General features: G+C 39.7%; 1 protein-coding gene across 2 annotated transcripts in view; it reads right to left on the bottom strand.

Annotated features, from left to right (window-relative positions):
- The window catches only part of Agbl1 (AGBL carboxypeptidase 1), a 719,307-nt gene extending 711,203 nt beyond the window's left edge, over positions 1-8,104 (bottom strand). For both annotated transcript variants that reach the window (XM_046439390.2, XM_058577088.1), the window contains exons 1-2: positions 7,966-8,104; positions 3,810-3,941 (exon numbers count right to left, since the gene is read on the bottom strand). In XM_046439390.2, coding sequence (XP_046295346.1) covers positions 3,810-3,941; positions 7,966-8,089 — 256 coding nt within the window. In that variant the 5' untranslated portion in view covers positions 8,090-8,104. The remainder of the gene's footprint in view (positions 1-3,809; positions 3,942-7,965) is intronic.
- Positions 8,105-18,854: the final 10,750 nt, after the last annotated feature.

Below are 18,854 nucleotides of genomic sequence, written 5' to 3'. Positions count from 1 at the left end.
TTCTCCAGAGATGCCCTAGCCTCTCTCCAATATTCCCAATATCCAACTCCACTTGGTTGACCCTAGGAATGGGACAGAGAAAAGGACCTGATGCTCCCCAAGAGCTACTTAATAGTTTTCTTTCGTCTTTGATAGCCGTGGCTGTGGGTGCCTCACTCAGGGCCACACACCGACTTTTGCTTTGGAAGCAACAGCTTTGGTGACAGGTCCATGGCAGATGACTCCACCGGAAGCCACTTTAGCAGCCCCCAGTCAGGTCCACCAGGAGCCCCCTCCCCTACCTGAGACTAAGTGGAAATGCTGTCAGCTGGCAGGTCACTGCGCATGCATGAGCCTGCCCCTTTTTGTCTGTATACTCGCCCTTCCTTATATCTTTATTAGAATAATACATGTGCTCCTGCTTCTTATGATGCAGTGCACTATAGATTACATCGGATGATTATATTTTGCCTATTTCCGATTTCTGTCTCCAATAGAGCAGGCTGAGCTAGTTACACTAAGAGCTCCTAGCACTAGAGGCCCAGGACTGGTAACACTGAGGGCGTCTACGAACCAGAGAGGAGCGGGGAGCCACGGAGAGCTGCAGGGAGCTGCTAGCTGTGGCCACTGGAAGAATTCCAGAGGACTTGGAGAGCTGCTGGCATTCAAAGATCCTGGCTGCTAACACTGACAGCAGAGAGTCACTGGCCCTCAAAGCTCAGAGCTGCTAATATTAAAGGAAACCGTACTTTGCCTATTCGTGATTTCTATTCAATTTGAGCAAAAGAACCCTGAACTAATTGGTAACAGGAACAACTCTAATGGGGTCAAAACTTTCAGTGGGAGAATGAAGGATGGTTATCTTCCACCGTCACTCTCTTCTTTATTTTCCTCCACTGTAATATGTTTTTTTAGTCAGAAGACCTAGGAATGCCATGTGATTTGTGCTATATTTGTTCTGGCAAAACTGAGTGGAAGACAGGAGGTCTTAAAGAAGCAAAGAGGAAACAAAAACGAGGGTGGCATCGATAGACTTGCCTCAAGCCTCAGGAAAGAATGCTAAGGGAAATCGGAAGCTCTAATATAGTTCATCCCAACACAGTCTACTGGATAGAGTCTGGAGCTGATGTCTCAGCTATTACAAAGAGCACTTGTTCCTGGAACATCCTCTAAGCATATGTCCCTCCTGAGGATAGTACAGGCAGTAATTGCCTGGATCAAAATCTGGGGATTTGGCATTCTCCTTCTGCCCATCAATCTTCCTCTCTTGTGGTTACTAACTCAGTCCTTACTTCTAAATTGAGAAAACATGCTAGAGCAAAGTCTTGGCAAATAATTCAACAAAATTCTGTTTTTAAATGGAGTTAGGGAGGGGATAGCTTAAGAGCACAGATTCTAACATGGACGCCTTTGGAACTGGGAGAGGATAACAATAAGAAATCCTCACTAGATTCACCCTTGATTCATCCAAGGTTGGGTCTCTGGCAGCTCTATCAACATTCCCATTGGCCATCTGGGTGCTACCAAAAGGTTCACTGGCTTTTATAGAACAATTATGGTGCCCGCCAATTCCTCTGAAGATATGAGCTGTTTAGAAAGCTTGCTGGAACATGAGCAGTTGCTAGCAATTCACAGACTTCTTGAACTCTGTTTGCCTCTCACCAGTAAAGTCAATAGATAGAGAGCAACAGTATAATTTTTCATATCTTATAGGACAGTAAGTTGGTATAATAAACGTCAGCTTGGAATATGAGCCAAATGGCCACCTCCTCACACCCATAGAAATCCCAAGATTTCTCAGAGCTCGAGCTGAAGGTATTTTTCTAGATATCCATAGTTATTGAAGATACTAAGGAAGGCAAGTCATTCAAGCCTAATTATTCTTTAAGAAATCATCAGATACTTCAAATTCATTACTGGCTACTCAGTAATGAGAGTTATCCTTTAAGCAGAGTCACAGCTCCCCTTTCCCTTTATTAGAGGTAGGTTTGAGCAGATCCATTCAGCTGCTCCCAAATGTTCTCTGAGTTTCTAGTCAATATGTATGAGGTGGGTGAGGATAAATTCTGTCTATGAACAAGGAGTCCAGAACCTGTCTGATTATTCTCCAGAAGGACATTCTCCTTATGAGTCTTCCATCCTTATTAACAGAATTCACCACTGATTATTTTTATAGTTCTTAGGATATCTAGTAAAAAAACTATTTATTATTTACTCTCTTTACAGGTCTTCCTGTTATTTCAGAAGATTAAAGAAAAAGTAGGATAGGAAAGAGAAACTAACGCTTGTGCAGCTGCTATGTGGCAATCATACCCATAAGTATTATTTATCCTTTCTACCAAGTCTATGAGCTCTGCTATGAGCTGAATTGTGTTCCCCAACATTCTTGTGTTGAACCCCTAATACTACTCATTAATTATACTCACACTAAAATAGTCATTACCTAAGAGGTGATTGGGGCAGGCCATAATCTAATCTGATTTGTGTCCTTATAAGAAAAGAAAAACTTAATATACAACATACCAAGGATGCACAAGCATAGAGAAAAGGCCATATGAAGACACAGGGAGAAGACAATTACTGTTCTTAGACTTAGGAGAGAGGCCTCCAAAGAAACCAAACCTGCAACATTGTTAATTTCTATCGTTTAAGCCATGTAGACTGTGGGTATTTTGCTACAGCAGACCTAGCAGATTAATAGTAATAATTATCACTACTATACTTTTACAAAGGAAGAAACTGAGGTTAAACAGGTTAAGTACCCATATTACATTACTCATAAGAAATAAAATCAGAGTCAAATTTAGGTCCTTCTGGCTCTGAGCCCCACATTCTTTCCCTTGCAGAGTATACTACATCTAAATAATTGTCACTTTCATTCTACAGGAAGGGAGTTCAGGAAGGAGAAATGAAAGTCTGTGCTTATTACACATGAAATAGGCATATCATCTTATCTATTAATAAAAATTGTGTCCATATGGAGTAGAATCAACATGAGTTTTGGAATTAGAAACTCAGCCCTCATGACTTTTTATCTGTATGAATTCAAGTAATTATTGCACCCTTCCAAACATTTTTTCCTTTTTTTTAAGAGAGAGAGAGAGAGAATTTTAATATTTATTTTTTAGTTTTCGGCAGACACAACATCTTTGTTTTGTATGTGGTGCTGAGGATCGAACCTGGGCCGCACGCATGCCAGGCGAGCGCGCTACCGCTTGAGCCACATCCCAGCCCCCAAAACATTTTTTTCCTTAGCTAAAAAATTATGCATCTAAGTCCAGGATGATTATAATAATTAGAAATAATTCAAATTAGAAGATGAGAAATAAGTATCAGCCTGGATCTATTCACTTTATGAGAAAGATCATGAGATAAAAACAAATAAACAAAAACTGGTACTGATAGATTAAAAATTGGTAATGAATATATTCAGGAATTCAGTAAGGAGATTTGTGGTGTGAAGGTCATTTGTGGCAGATGTAACACCTGTCACTATGTCTTGGATATGATAAAAACTGAAGAAATCCTGTCTTTATCTCACCACAGAGAATTCTAGAATGCTATAATGAATGTTTGACTCTCAAGGAAAACCAATATTAAAGCCTAACTCCAGGAATGAGCTCAAGAGTTATACCTGGCTAAGGAGGAGATGAAGAAATAATTTATCACCTCCATAGTCTTTGGATCACCTGGCTCCTTTATTTATCTGGTTGAGATAAATATAATATCCCCCACCTCCTTTCACCTCCCCACTAGACCCCCACATGGTTCCCAGGAGTCCTAGCACTGTTCTGAAAGCCATCCTATAGGTTCACAGTAGAGTCACTTACCACTGGAGGCAAACACACGCAGAGCCCAAAGACAGTGCAGGAGGTTCTGGCTATGGGACAGGTTTTTCCTGGCTAGAATTAATGTCACATCAAGTGCTTCCAATTCCAGTGCCTTCTGTCCAAACTTTTTATCTAGGAACACAAATCAATCTCTCTTAGTTGCATTTCACATTGAATCTGAAAATTGTACAACATGTAGAGCAAAGAAAGGGAAGATAAGCATAGTCAAAGACACTTTTCAGATCTAGTTAAGACAAATTCTGCAAAATATCTCCATTGGAACCAAATGAATCAAAGAGTTAATTCTGGATACATATATTTATTTATATGAAGGTTTGGGAGTTATATGACTTTCAAGCCCTTATATCTGAAGATATTTCTGGTTCTCAAACATGAACTCCAGTTCAGTTGAGTGTCAATTTCTTCCTTTAAGACAATTCTAGAGTTAAGAATACTTAGTAAAACAACACTCAAATGCAATGAGTGAATTTTTATTAGATCCTGCTTTGAATGTATATATAAGAGAATTGGGAATATTTGGAGAAATTGGAATAATTTCTCCATGTATTGTTAATTTTCTTAAATGTGTAATAATGGTCTTGTGTTTATGCAGGAAAATGTCTCTTTTCAAATAAATGCACTCCAAATAAATTCAATGGGTGAAAGAAATACAGCAAAATGTTAATAATGGTGAGATCTAAGTTGTAGGCAAATAGAAGTCATTTTTCTATGTGACAAAGAATTTTCATAATGAAAAGTCAAAACATTTTAAGAAAATAAAAAATTCACATCAAACTTCTCTAAATTATTGTTCCAAATAACCTGATGTCTAGTGTTGCAGATAAGTTATTACCATCTGATTAATTAAAAGATAAGCATTAAAAGTAAGAAAAAGCACCTTTTATTCTATGTTCCTTTCCCCCACTTTGATACCAGGTGACTGTGTACCCAGTCATATTTATTTTTGTCCTTTCCAAAGGACATGCCCAAATCATCCTGGTTTGTTGATGGGTTTTGTTTGTTTTTGGTTTTGTTTGTTTGTTTTTCAGAAATGCATCCCCATCAGATTCACTGCAATAGTTTTCTTTCTGTGTGTTTGGCTTACTTCCTTTAGTCTAATATCCTCTAGGTCCATCCATGTTGTGGATGGACCTAGAGGATATTAGGTCCATATTCCACTGTGCATATATGCTGTTTTCTGTATTCATTCATCCATTGCTGAACACTCAGGTTATTTCCATATCTCAGCTATTATGAATAATGCTACAATGAACATGGGAATGCAGATATCTTTACAAATTGGTGATATCATCTCCTTGAAATACATGCTAGTCACGTGGTTCAATATTTAATTTCTTTAGGGATTTTCATAGTGACTCTACCAATCTGTATTCCCACTAACCATGTGCAGGATTTCCTTTCCTTCCATCTTTATCAACATTTGTTATCACTTCTCTTTTTGGTAAAAATCATCCTTACAAACTGAGGTGCTAACACAAATAGACAGAGATAGAAAATGAAACAGTGTTCACCACCAATGGGGGTGGAGGAAAGGAAACAGGGTGTGAGTGAAACGGTGAAAAAAAAAAGCCAATATGTAGAATAAATAGGTTAAGAGATTGAGTGTATAACATGAGGACTAAAGTTAACAAAGTCATACCATATCAGGTATTTTTTGTTAAATAAATAAATTTTAATGCTATTGTCACCAAAAAAAGTGACTGTGTGAGATGATAGACATGTTAATCTGCTTTATTACAATCATTTTATATATATATATATATATATATATATATATATCCATACTTCTCAAATATACACAATAAATTTTACTTTTAAAAAAATCTATCACAGTTGGGCATGGTGGCACACACCTGTAATCCCAGGGGCTTGGGAGGCTGAGACAGAATGATCACAAGTTCAAAGCCAGCCTCAGCAATTTAGTGAAGGCTTAAGCAACCTACTGAGACCCTGTCTCAAAATTAAAAAAAAAAATGGGCTGGGGATGTGGCTCAGTGGTTGAGTGCAGCTTGGTTTAATCGCTGGTACAAAAAAAAAAAATTATAGGTGAAAATGAGTAAAACAGACAGTATACTCAAGCTGGTTTTATCAATTTTAACTCTGGCCAAAAGACACCAGCAAAGATTATAACTAAAATTACAAGACCCATTCCCTTTATCAGAAAAGAACTGTCTGTCCTACTCTGCTCATAAGCAAACAAATGCAGTTCTCTTCTATTCAGGCCAGCCCACAACAACTTGAACATCAGTATCAAGGACTGTAACCCTTGATAGCAGAAACTGCAGTGACATAATTATTACAAAGGCATTTCAAGATCATTAAGTAAGAAATCACTGTCCTCCTGGTGAATCTCTCATCTCTTTTTCTCCTATAAAATCTATATGACTCTTGTTTCTCAGTATCCAGGCTCCACATGCTAAGCATGTGGTGTATAGTACCTCATTCAATCTTCATATCAACACTAGAATTAAGTACTGTACCTTCATTTTATACAAAAGGACACAATGGTTCAGAAAGCATAAGCAAATTGCCCAAGATCACACAGCTAGAAAGTGTCAGAGCCAGACTTGAAACCCAGACCTGACTTCCCAGCTTATACTGTTTATGACCAGGCTGTATATGTTTTTTTTCCTAGAGTTCTCTTGGCCCACTCAGCTTTGCTGACTTCCTCTTGTTCTTCAAGTTTCAGCTCAAATGTCACCTCTCCCTGACCATGCCATCTTAGAGTAGCATCACTTCTTCTTTTTCTTAAGGCATTCATCACAGTCTGCTACCATCCAGTTAATTTGTTGACTTGGCCTGCCCTACTTGGAATAGAATCTCTGTGGGAACAGGTTCCTTGACTGCCTTGGTCACTCTGGTTTCCCCAGTGTCTAGAACCACACCAGGCCCTGAGAGACTGGTAGTAAATACCTATTGAATATTCAACAAATATCTTATTTTTGGTCTTATCTGAAGCATGTTCAATGCATATGACACCTGATGCCTACTTCTCAGTTCTTATCAGTGGAATGTTGAATGAGCTCTAAATAGAGACCCAAACATTGAAAGGAAATGGGGTCCCAGAACCCTCAGCTATAGCTGCAAACTGTAGACATCAGAGGTCTGCTATTTAGGTCTGAGCTTCTCAATTGTGACTTGCGTGAAACTCAACACAAAATTTACACTTAACTGTTATGACTAGTTTGAAATGTTTGCCTGATTTCTGACCACCTAGGTTTTCAAGAAATTCTAGGTTTCTGGAATTTTCCATGGGAGAAGAGAAATGACCATGAAGCATAAGTAGAAAACACTCTGGGCCCCTACTTCCTCTCAACTAGGGAAATTTTACTTCCATGTAACTTTTTATAGTGGGTGGAATGAATAGTCTCACCCCAATATTCATATCTACCCAGAACCTTTTATTTGGAAATAGAATCTTTGTAAATTTAGTTAGGATTTTTAGAGATTTAAGATGAGGCCATTAGAATAGAATGGGCCTTAAATCTAACTACTGATGTCTCGGCATGAAAAGGAGAAGACACACAGAGAGCCATGTGAAGATGGAGACAAAGACTGGAGTGATGCATCTACAAGCCAAAAAACACTGGAGATTTTGGTAACCACCAGAAGCTAGGCAGGGAGCCAAGAGCATATTCTCCCTTAGGGCCTCCAGGAGGATCCAACCCTATCAATATCTTCATGTGGAATTTATGGTCTCTAGAACTGTGATAAAATATATTTCTGTTGCATAATATCACCCAGTTTGTGGTAATTTGTGATAGTAACTCTAGGAAACTAATATACACATGATAGACTTTCAGGTAAGTTGCAATTTATTGGAATGTTTTGTTTATTTTTTTTTCAAATGATTAAAACTACATTGAAGTGACTCATCTCTTCCTCCATATGACCCAAACTCTGTCTAATCCAGGTTCATGCCTGCTGTAGTGGCCTCTCTCCTAACAACATACCTTGGAAAAATGAACATCTAGGTTAAAAAAAAAAAATTGCCTTTCCTGTGGAGCGAGTCAGACCATCACCGCCAATATGTCTGAGAGCTCTCTGCTGCTTCCCCACAAGAGCTTCCCAAATTACACTCATGGTAACAACTGCAGAAGTGCCTTTTCAGCCTTGGGTCTTGGAATGTGGGTACCTCGTAGGCCAACTTTGGCCAGCAGTCTGAAGAGAGGCAGGAGAATGTCATAGTCAGGAGAAGCTGTCCTTGCAGTGTCCACCAGAGTCTGCAGAAGGGCTTCACTACCACCTTTGCTGATCATGTAATGAATCCTCCTATCTGTGCCTGGGGGGAAACCAGAAGAAAGATAAGCCACCAATAACAACCCTCATTTTCTTAGAGCAGCCCTCAGACCTAACAGCAAAGAGCAAAGGTTGGTTTATCTCACCCCAGAAACCAAAACGATGTAGTTCTTAGAGTACTATGTGTTAAAGTTGTGGTATCTGGGGAGGAAGTGTGAAAGGGGAGAATAGTGGAATATTTAAGAACCTACGTGTATTCATACCTGCAGCTGCTGTTATAAATGGAGCCTAGAATTCAGTTCCCCAGAGCTTGTTTAATCATCAGTGATGAGTGTGCAAATGTATGGACATGTACATAAACAGAAATCCAGGCTTACTTATCATCATATGCTTAATACCCTTCTGCTGTGGGTTTGAATCATTAGTAAAAGAGTTGGGAAGATATTTCATCTAGAATAATGTTATTGGTGGTTTAATGATTTTCTGATCCTGGCCTTCAGTAAAATATAGAATTCACTGGAGTAATCTTTTGAGAAATGTTATGGTTTGGATAACACCCCCCCAAAGCTCTTGCTCAATACAGGAATATTCAGAGATGAAATAGTTAGATTATGAGATCTATGTCCTAATCAGTCCACCCTACTTTGAATGGACTGACTGGGTGGTGACTGAAGGCAGGTGGGGCATAGTTGGAGGAGGTGGGCCACTGGGGGCATACCCTGGAAGGGTTGTTCTTCCCTGAGGCCTCTTCCTCCCTCTCTCTCTTCATCTTTGCTGCCATGAGAGGAAGAGCTTCCCTCCATCATGCCCTTCCCCCATGATGTACTGCCTCACCTTGGACCCAGAGCAATGAATTGAGATGTAAATATATGGACTGAGACCTTGGAAACCATGAGCCCCAAATAAACTTTTTCTCCTCTGAGTTGTTCCTGTAGGATATTTTGGTCACAGTGACACAAAAAATCTAGCTAATATACGAAACAAATGCCCAAGCATCCTACTATCTAGGGAATTTTGAAGAATCTGAAGCAAAAATTAAGTATTGGTCTTTCTGTCTAAGAGGTTTGAAAACCTCTTAGAGAAAGATTTTCTTAATAGAGGTTTCCTTTGGTAGGTTGGGAGGTCCCCAACCCACCAAAGGACAAACTCAAAAGCATTGATTACATTTCAATTTGGAAAGTGTACTGAGTGATTCTCTTAGATCAACATGCACTATGCATGGCTGACCCAACCAAAGTGGCCAGCAAGATGGGATCTTATCAAAAAAGATCTTCTGGGTTTTCATCCTAATTAAAAGTAGAAACCTCTACAAAAAAAAGGAAGGAAGGAAGGAAGGAAGGAAGGAAGGAAGGAAGGAAGGAAGGAAGGGGCACAGAGGAGAGGAAAAGAAAAGAAAGGAGAGGAGAGAGTAACTATTACCTTCATCAGAGGAAGAACCCCAAGGTTTCATTCTAAGAGTTTCAGACACCTCTGGGTAAATTGAAGACAGCATTATTCCAGAAGACAAGTGACTTTATCTACAGAGGGGAACTCACTCAAAACACTGAAGGGAAGTTGCCGCACTAATGGAGATCAGCATGGCCCATGAAAAGAGCCCCTATGATGGAATCCTTGAGACTCTAGCTTTGTCATGTCATTCATTCTTGGTATTGCCTGTTTGTGGTAGTATTTCTTTCTAATATCAGAAGCTGGCACATATAGAAATGCAAACTAAGTGAATTTGGAATGTCCAACGACCTTGGTGGAAACTAGCCAATAGGGGCATGCTCCAGTTAACTCAGTACTCAATTCTGTCATCTTTTCTCTGAAAACTTAAATGGCTTACCAAACTTCAAAGTCAAGCTCCTACCCCACATTCCTGTCTCCACTTTGACATAGGTAAGGCAGCCACCAATACCTGGCTTTCCAAATGACCCACAATGGAGGTTAGAAAAGGGAGGAGAGGGGCAGAATCACTGAGGTATAACCCTTCCAGGGAAGAGGTAGACACAAGCCCCAGGAGATCCTCAGACTCATGAGAAACCACAGAATAACCACCCAGTGTCTAATTTTTTTTCCTAAGGTAGAGTAGGTGAAAAGAGTATAGAACCCAAGTACAATCAGTCCTATTTATTTCAAGAAAACATGGAATGATGATGTCTCTCATAGGAAATGAACTACAGCAACCCCCAGCCAGAGATTACTTAAAAGACCGCATCAGCATGACTCCATGTCCATCACATGATTACATGAGAGGGTAGTGTACTCACCAACAGAAAGAAGATCTCCAAGGACCTTTAGGATGCTCAGGATAGATACCTTGTCAGAGGAGCTCTGCAATGAGAACACAGACAGTCATCTTTATAAGGAATGCATGAGGAAGGAGGTGGCATGGTCAGGAATGCCCAGGCAAGAGGCAGGGCTCTGCTTTCTTCCACTGAGAAGTCTCCCTATGGTGAAAATATGGACAAGGGGCTCTCTTTAAATAGTAATAATAAGGAGGCTCACTGAGATAAGGGTTCCAGAGACTAGGCCTCTACACTGAGTCTTTAGGATCCCTCTGGAAGGGCCTGTCTTGTAGTAGCATCAGCGAAGTGCACAAAAAGTATAAATATTAATGATTTTCATAGAGCCAGAAAGACAAAGGGGGGCTTTGTAGGCCGAGGCAGGACAGATCTGTTATTGCAGTGCATGTGGATTTTTTTTTTAACTCAGGGCACAGCGGAAAAAGAGAAATCCACCAAAATGTTCTGATGCAAATACTTCCTTATTAGATAAGGATGTATATTTCTTCTCTCAAGAGAAGCATGGGGTAGTACCAAATCATATTATGGTGATACACTAACATATCCTAACAATTCTGGACATTTACCCCTCATATTATAAAAGAAAATCCTGAGTTCAGAGGGTAGGAGGACTCGCTGAGTCCCCTGAGGTAATCTATATAATGAATCTAGAAGTGAAACTTATTGGATATGGAAAATGAAAAAAACCCAAAATAGTGAGGCCTGGAAGAAAGAAATAGAAAGGAAGGCCACACAATGGTGACTTTCTTCTCTCCCAAGATAAATCCTTCCCAGACACTGGCCACAGGCAGGGAGACAACGTCTCATCCAATCTAGAAGTGATATTCTTTAGGAAACACTAATTTCTTTCAAGACACTTCCTCTCCAGGTGCTGGCCACTAACCCCAACTCAAGGACTCAAATTCCTGAGTGCTCAGACTGGCACACTTCCTAAATCACTCACAACCTATAGAAGCCTAGTTGCCTCCTTTGTTCAATGGCACACTTTCCACCAGGAAAGTGGGTCTATTCCTTAGATGTAGTCCGTTCCTGAATAAAGGCTGAGCTGATTTGTGAAGTTTGACTCCAGCCTGGTATCTTTGTTCTAAAAAAAAACTAGTACAGGTTTCCAAAAATCAGTCCAGTCATCTCTGCACCATAAAAAAAATTCATGATGGACAAAATATCAAAACTGAGCTCACTAACTCCTACTCTAGGTGGAATAAGGCTTCTGGTGATTCTTACGTACTTGATATCTGTACTCACGCAGAAAGAAGATTTGGGTGTACTGTGACATCTTTTCCACCGGGAGCTTTGACCTAAGGGGAACAATCTCAGCATATGCTATGCTAGTGCCTCTCATCACAGCTGCAGTGAGTACCAACAGAAGGTGTCATTCTGCAATTCTCAAGTCCCTGTCACCCTCCCCGCAACTGCCATATGTACATGAAAACAATATTTTCCCCTCCTTCGTCAACCAAAAACTGGAAATAGGAACCAACGGGCAGCCCAGGAACTGATCTATCATTCTGGAGAGATTGCAGGACTCCAGCCTTTGAAAGCAGACCTGCAGATGGCTCACGGTAGAAAAACAACATCCCTAGAATGGTTTCCCTGGCCAGCACTGACATTTATGGATCAATCCCCAGCACACTCCATCTTTCTGTGAAGAGGGGGAGAGATGAGAGCCTTTTGCAAGACTGGGTAGACGTTGTACAACTTTAAAAATGCTGAGTTGTGAGTGAAGAACAAAGAAAAGGAAAATAAGAGAGAAAATGGGGAGGTGAGATCAAGAGAAAAGGGAAAGAGAAAAACTAATAAGTTGCAAGCTGACTGAAGGGGAATGAAGGATCCAGATTTCATTTCCTTTCATTCAATTATTCATGCATTCATCCCACAAACATCCATTGGAAAGCATCTGTGTTCCAGTCACTGAGCTAGACCATGAGGAAACAAATTGATCAAAAGACAATGTGCCACTATGAGGCTGCAGGTCTGGCTGAGGTAAGCAGCTGAAAGATAGGTAGAACCAGGGATTCAAAGACGTGTGGCAAAAGTAAATATCAATGCTAGAGACTCCTGAGGAGGATCACTTAACCCAGCCATGAGTAATGAGTAATGAATCAGAGAAACCAATAGAAAGAGGAGGGGGAACATTTCCTGCAATGCTGTACCCCTATGAGCTCAGAGGGATACACTGGGGGACAGATCTGCATCCAGTACGATTGGATTGAATAACACAGATGGTGAAGAGAATTGTGAATTCCTTGTGGGCAAGAACTAGATCTTATTCATCTCTATATTCCCATCTCCTAAGGTGTAATTGACAATCTGTATATTTTATTGAATTAATTTCTCCAGCTAAGGAATTGCCTGCTTTATTACAACGGCCACTAATACTCCCTGAGAACAACACAGTCTTTCATGCTGCTGCTGCTGCTGTCTGCCAACAGGGATATAAAGCTGGCCATATGGTATGTATCAAATCAGCACCCCTAAGTCCATTTGACCAGTGGCTGACAATATAGGCTGCACTCCCAGCCATTCCTCTATCGTGGCTTCACACTCGATTCAAAGCTAGGGCAGTGATGGATTCAAAGCTAGGGCAGGTCCCTCTCCCCTGTCCAGGGAATGGGCCATGGGCCAGTTCTTCTAAGCCTTTCTCTTTGGTATGTGATTGGTTTAGAGGTAGGTATGAGCCCAGATCCGGGATAGAAAACCTGAGTGGAAGTCTGCTGGGAGGTTCTGGAAATGATTTTTCTCTAGGATTAAAAAAAAGAAGAGAGTACACACACACACACACACACAACTTTGCTGGTTTTAGACATTATTGTTGTCACTTGGGTCCTAGGTAACACTGCTAAGCCATCAGATCAACTTTATGAACTACCTACCCGTGGACTTTCAGATAAATACCCTCACTCCCCTCCCGCTCCCCCGCCCCCCCCCCACACACACACACCAGGGATCAAACACAGAGGTGCTTTCCCACTGAGCTACATCATCAAACCTTCATTTTTATTTTGAGACAGGGTCTTGCCCAGGCTAGCCTGGAACTTGCGATCCTCCTGCTTCAGTCTCCTGAATAGCTGGGATTACAGGCGTGCGCCACTGCATCCAGCTAATACCTTCAGTTTAAAAGCCACTTTTATTGGGTAGTTTGTTACTGAATTCAGTTGTGACCAATAAAAAAGAAAATTGTACACCTACGCATGCCCTCTTCCTAAGCACTATAGTCTTGATAGAAAAGAAATTGACTTTGCAAACAAACCCTAGGGCCATTCCAGCTAGAGAATCCTGGCTTTCCAAAGAAACAGAGACAGTATCCTTATACAGATGTTGAGTTCATAATGCTGTCACTCAGCTATGAGCCAAAATGCATCCACACAGTATTGTTTTTCTTTAAGTAAAAATTATGGCTATCAGTGGAGAAAAAAATACCCCACAAAATCTCAACTGACATTAATTTATGCACTGCTATATTTACCAATAAATATTTTACATTATTTAGAAGAATAACACAAAGCCGTTATCTCACCCACAGTAATAATAAATGAGCAATTAAAGAAGGCAGGATACGATGTGCCTCGATTTTCCTTTAATGATCCTTTTAAATGAATCATTGAGTAATCCCCTGTTGTTTAATACTTTCCTATAAAAAATGGATCTGCCAAGTTTTCAGGGAGAAGCAAGCAGTTAAAAGAACAAACAGTGTCTTTCACACACTGTGGGGTTTTGAATTGCATTTTTCTTATATACTCTTTCAAATTTGTCGCTCCCTTGCTTTTAAATCTCCCTGTCACCTTCTTCCTCCTGACTCCTCATCATGTTATGAAAACAAGACCCTTTGTATCACTCTGCCTGGGAGGCTCATCTCCAGCCTCTCCTCCTACCCTGGTACTGAGCACACCAGCTACACAGGACCAGTGACTGTGCCCAAGCACATCATGAATACCCGTGCCTCTGAGATTTTGCTCTTCCTGATGCTACAGTTTGAGTGTAATTTCTCCTCCCTTTTCAAAATACATTTCAATTCCCAGTTGCAGTTCCCTCTCTATAAAAATTTCCCAGCTAACATGCCTGCCAGGCACCCATCACCCACAATTGCCACATAAGTCTGCACATATTGGGTACTGCCCAACTCCAGGGGATGTCATTCACAAAGACTATGACATGATGGGTATGCCCTCAAGTGGGACAATGCGTTGTCCTTTCCAAGAACAGAATTGTGTTCTGTATGCTTATTTCCAAAAATAATACACACTTTTTCACTAGAATGTTTACTAGGTCCTCTTGTTATGTTTTTCTACCTCCCTATTCTGGTTGTCTATTATGAGGCAACAAACTACCCTAAAATGTAATGGCTTAAAACAACATACTTTTAATTTTATCTCTTGATTTTGTGGTTAGGGAATTCATAGAGCTTATAGAAGAGACTACTCCATTTTCCATGGTGTCAACAGAGGTCTTAAGGTGGCACTCACCTGGCAGATGCACTGTCTGAAAGTTCACGTCTTGTAAGGGCGGCTGGAGGGCTGGGCTCACCTTGGTCTGTTGACCAGTGTGCCCACGTGTGTCTTTCAGCAGAGTGGTCTTAAGGTACATGAACTTCTTATGTGGCAGCTGACTTTGCTCCAGTTCTAAGAGAACTGGGTAAAAGTTGCAAGACTTTGTTTGACTTTTCCTCAAAAGACTAAATGTCATTCCTGCTGTATTATATAGGTCAATTAAGTCACTGATGCCATTTCAGATATAAGTGGAAGGGAACTAGACTCCTCCCCTCAATTGGGGAAGTTGAAAAAACATTTGCATCCATTTTTAATTTCCCATACTCCTTTTAGACCATGTGCTCCTTCCTTAAAGCAAGAATTTTGACTCAATCCTCCCAATATCCCCAGAACCTCGCATGGGGCCATGCACAGAGTAGGCATTCAGGAAAGAATGGAATGGGATGAGATGAGACAAAATGGAAATATAAATGCACTCTGCCAGAGCCTTCCTATCCTATTCTTCTTGATGCTAAGATTTACCTTAAAATATGTCCCAATGAGAAACTGTGATACGCGTTTTACAAAGTTGCCAGCTCAATCTTTCTATCAGTCTAGCAACTGATCAAGCAAATAAGGAATGACTACTCTGTGCCCAGCACTGTGTGGATAAATAGGGACCACTAACATCATGTAATCTTAAAGCAGAGGGAAAAGAAGCATCCTGTGCCCTTCCCCTCAATTTTCCTAACGTATTTAACCCCAGTTTTACCCAATTGTCTTTGACTGGACAAAGGTCCTTTATTTCCACCCCACTTTGAGCAGCACTACCGATATCACAGAAATAGAATGCTTGTACTTTGCTACTCTGTTCCCACATATTGAAAGAACAAGCCCATGAATTTCTAATTCTCATCTCTAAAGAATAAGACAGAACCTTGTTGGAACTCATAATCCAAGAGCACAAGACACAGTTCATAGCCCAAGAAAACCATATTGCCAAATAAATTTGTTCTCCCAGTCATGCAGTTTGAACACTCACTAGAGATGGTCCATTGGTTAAATAAAAGACATCATTAAATTTGGAGTTAGTAATGAATGACTGAAGGGAGCACTAATCACAAACTTCAATTACTAGAAATGGTTCTAATACCAAAAACGGTGACCACCCATTCTCTGTCTTTACACAAGGGGAAACAGGCAGTAACCACATGATTAGAAATTTAGCTTAGGTAGAAGGAAAAAAAATTCCTGTCAAGGTTGAAATGAGTTCATGAGACAGAGGCATCTTAATATCCAAGAATAAAATGAAATGGCATTTGTTTTAATATTGTTGGGTTGGGGTGGAAATTGTAGGGACAAAAATAAGCTTGCCATAATTACAGAAACTGGTTGATGGGTAATGTGACTTTATAACAAAATGATATATAATATGTATAATAAATGATAGATAATGTTTTCTGGCTGAAGTGTCTTAGGTGGCACCTGGCAAATGACTAATCTCCTTAGGATCCTTCCTCTTGTTGTATGGCTCTGAAATTGGACAAATGTCCCCATCGTATCTTGGGTATTAAATAATCAATCCTTAAGGATACCCACAACCCTCTTCCTAGCTGAAAAGAATGTTCATGGTCCAGCATGTTTAAAGTAAAGATAGAATGTGGTCCAGCTTTTATTTAGCAGATATCTAGCACTTATTATATGCCAGACACTGTACTGGGACAACCATGAGTTACAGAAACACACACAGTCCCTGTCCCCATGGAACTTCCAGGTGGAAGAGGAGGAAGATATTATTCACAGATATTATTCATAGTCACCCAAATATATGTAAAATTGCAAGGGGGTGGGTAAGTGCCCAGGTTTATTGTGCCATGAAAACATAAAATGGAATTATTTGACATGAATTATAAAAGAGTTCTCCTGAGGAGTCACAAACTAAGAACTGAAGAATAAGCAAACGTTAGCTAGCAGAAGATGAGAGGGGAAGGATGCTCAAGCAAAAGGAGGGAAGTGTACAAAGTCCTGAGATTGGTGGAAGCATGGCAAGATTAAAGGACTTAAAGAAGATCAGTGAGGCTAAACTGGGGCTGGGGGATGGGGGAGAGGGAAGGAGGAAGAGAGCAAAGGGAGGGAGAGAAAGAAAGTGGTTAAAAGGATGTGCTTCTTAAAAACTGGTTCTTTTTGGTTATACATGACAGGGTAATCCATTCTGATAAAATTATACATGCATAGAATATATCTTATTCTCATTAGGACCTCAGTCTTGTGAAGGTACAAAGGATACACTATTAATATTTCATTGGGGTTTTTTTAGTCATACATAAAAATAGGATTCATTTTGACATAATTATAAAAGCATGGAATCTATTTTGTTCTAATTCAGTGCCCAGTACTTTCCCTTTCCCTTCCATATTCCCTCCCTCTGTTCCCTTCCCTCTACTGATGTACCTGCTACATACTTGTAGTTTGTTTGTTTGTTTGAAGTAGTGTGTTCTGGATGTACATTATGGTGAGACTCATTATGGTATATTCATGTATGTACACAGGAAACGTAGGTCAGATTTATTCCACTGTCTTTCTCTATCCCATTCCACCTCACTTCCCTTCATTCACCTTTGTCTACTCCACTGATCTTTCATCTATTTTGTTTTTTTTTAATTCCTCCCCTCCATTACATTGGATTAGCTTCCACATTTTAGAAAAAAATATTCAAACTTTGATATTTTGGGATTGGCTTATTTCACTTAGCATGATAGTCTCCAGTTTACCATCCATTTACCAGTGAATACTATATTGTGATTCTTCTTTATGGATGAGTAATAATATTCCATTGTGTATATACCACATATTCTTTATACATTCATCTGTTGAAGGTACGGTACCTAGGTTGGCTCTATAGCTTGACTATTGTGAATTGTGCTGCTATAAACATTGATATGGCTGCATCTCTGCAGTATGCTGATTTTAAATCCTATGGATATATACTGTGAAGTGAAATAGCTTGGTCATATGATAATTTCATTCCTAGCTCTTCGGGAATCTCCATACTGCTTTCCAGAGTAATTGCACTAATTTTCAGTCCTAACAAAAATATGAGTGTACCTTTTTTCCCCACATCCTCACCAACATTTGTGGCTACTTGTATTCTTGAAAATTGCCATTCTAATTAGAGAGAGATGAAATCTCAATGTGGTTTTAATTTGCAGTTCTGTAATTGCTGAAGATGTTGAACATTTTTTCATATATTAGTTAACCATTTATATTTCTTCTTTTAAGAGGTATCCATTTAGTTCCTTTGCATATTTATTGATTGGGTTGTTTTGCTTTGTTTTGGTGTTGTTTATGAGTTCTTTATATATCCTGGATATTAATACCCTATTTGAGGAGCAGGTGCCACAGATTTTCTCCTAATTCTGTTGGCTCTCTCTTCACACTTTTGTTTCCTTTGCTGTGAAGAAGCTTTATAATGGGATGCCATTCCATTTACTGATTTTTACATTTTACTTCTTGCACTTTAGGAGTCTTGTTAAGGAAATCAGTCTCTGAGCTGACATGTTGAGCTTATATTTTGAGTATTGAGCTTATATTTTCTTCTAGCAGTTGCAGAGATTCTGGTCTAATTCCTACATCTTTGATCCACTTTGAATTGACTTTTTTGTAGAGTGAAAGAGAGGGGTTAAATTTCATTCTACTACATATGGATTTCCAGTTTTCAGCACAATTTGTTAAAAAGGCTATTTTTTCCAACTTATGTTTTTGACCCCTTTGTTTAGTACCAGATAACTGAATTTATGTAGGCTTATTTCTGTCTTTTATTACTTTCCATTGGTCTTCATGCCTATTTTGGCACCAGTACCATACTGTTTTGTTACTATAGCTCTGTAGTATAATTTGAGGTCTGGTATTGTTTCAGTCTTCTCACCAATGAATGCTTTGGCTATTCTGGATTTCTTATTTTTGCAAATGAATTTTATTACTGATTTTTCTAGTTCTGTGAAGAATGTCATTGAGATTTTGATGGGAATTACATT

Source organism: Marmota monax, unplaced genomic scaffold (genome assembly GCF_021218885.2).
Source record: "Marmota monax isolate L192 unplaced genomic scaffold, Marmota_monax_Labrador192_F-V1.1 WCK01_AAM20220418_F8-fsc00005, whole genome shotgun sequence".
Classification (NCBI taxonomy): domain Eukaryota; kingdom Metazoa; phylum Chordata; class Mammalia; order Rodentia; family Sciuridae; genus Marmota; species Marmota monax.
Note: the sequence above shows the minus strand (reverse complement) of the source record. Positions and strands in the feature narration are given on the sequence as shown.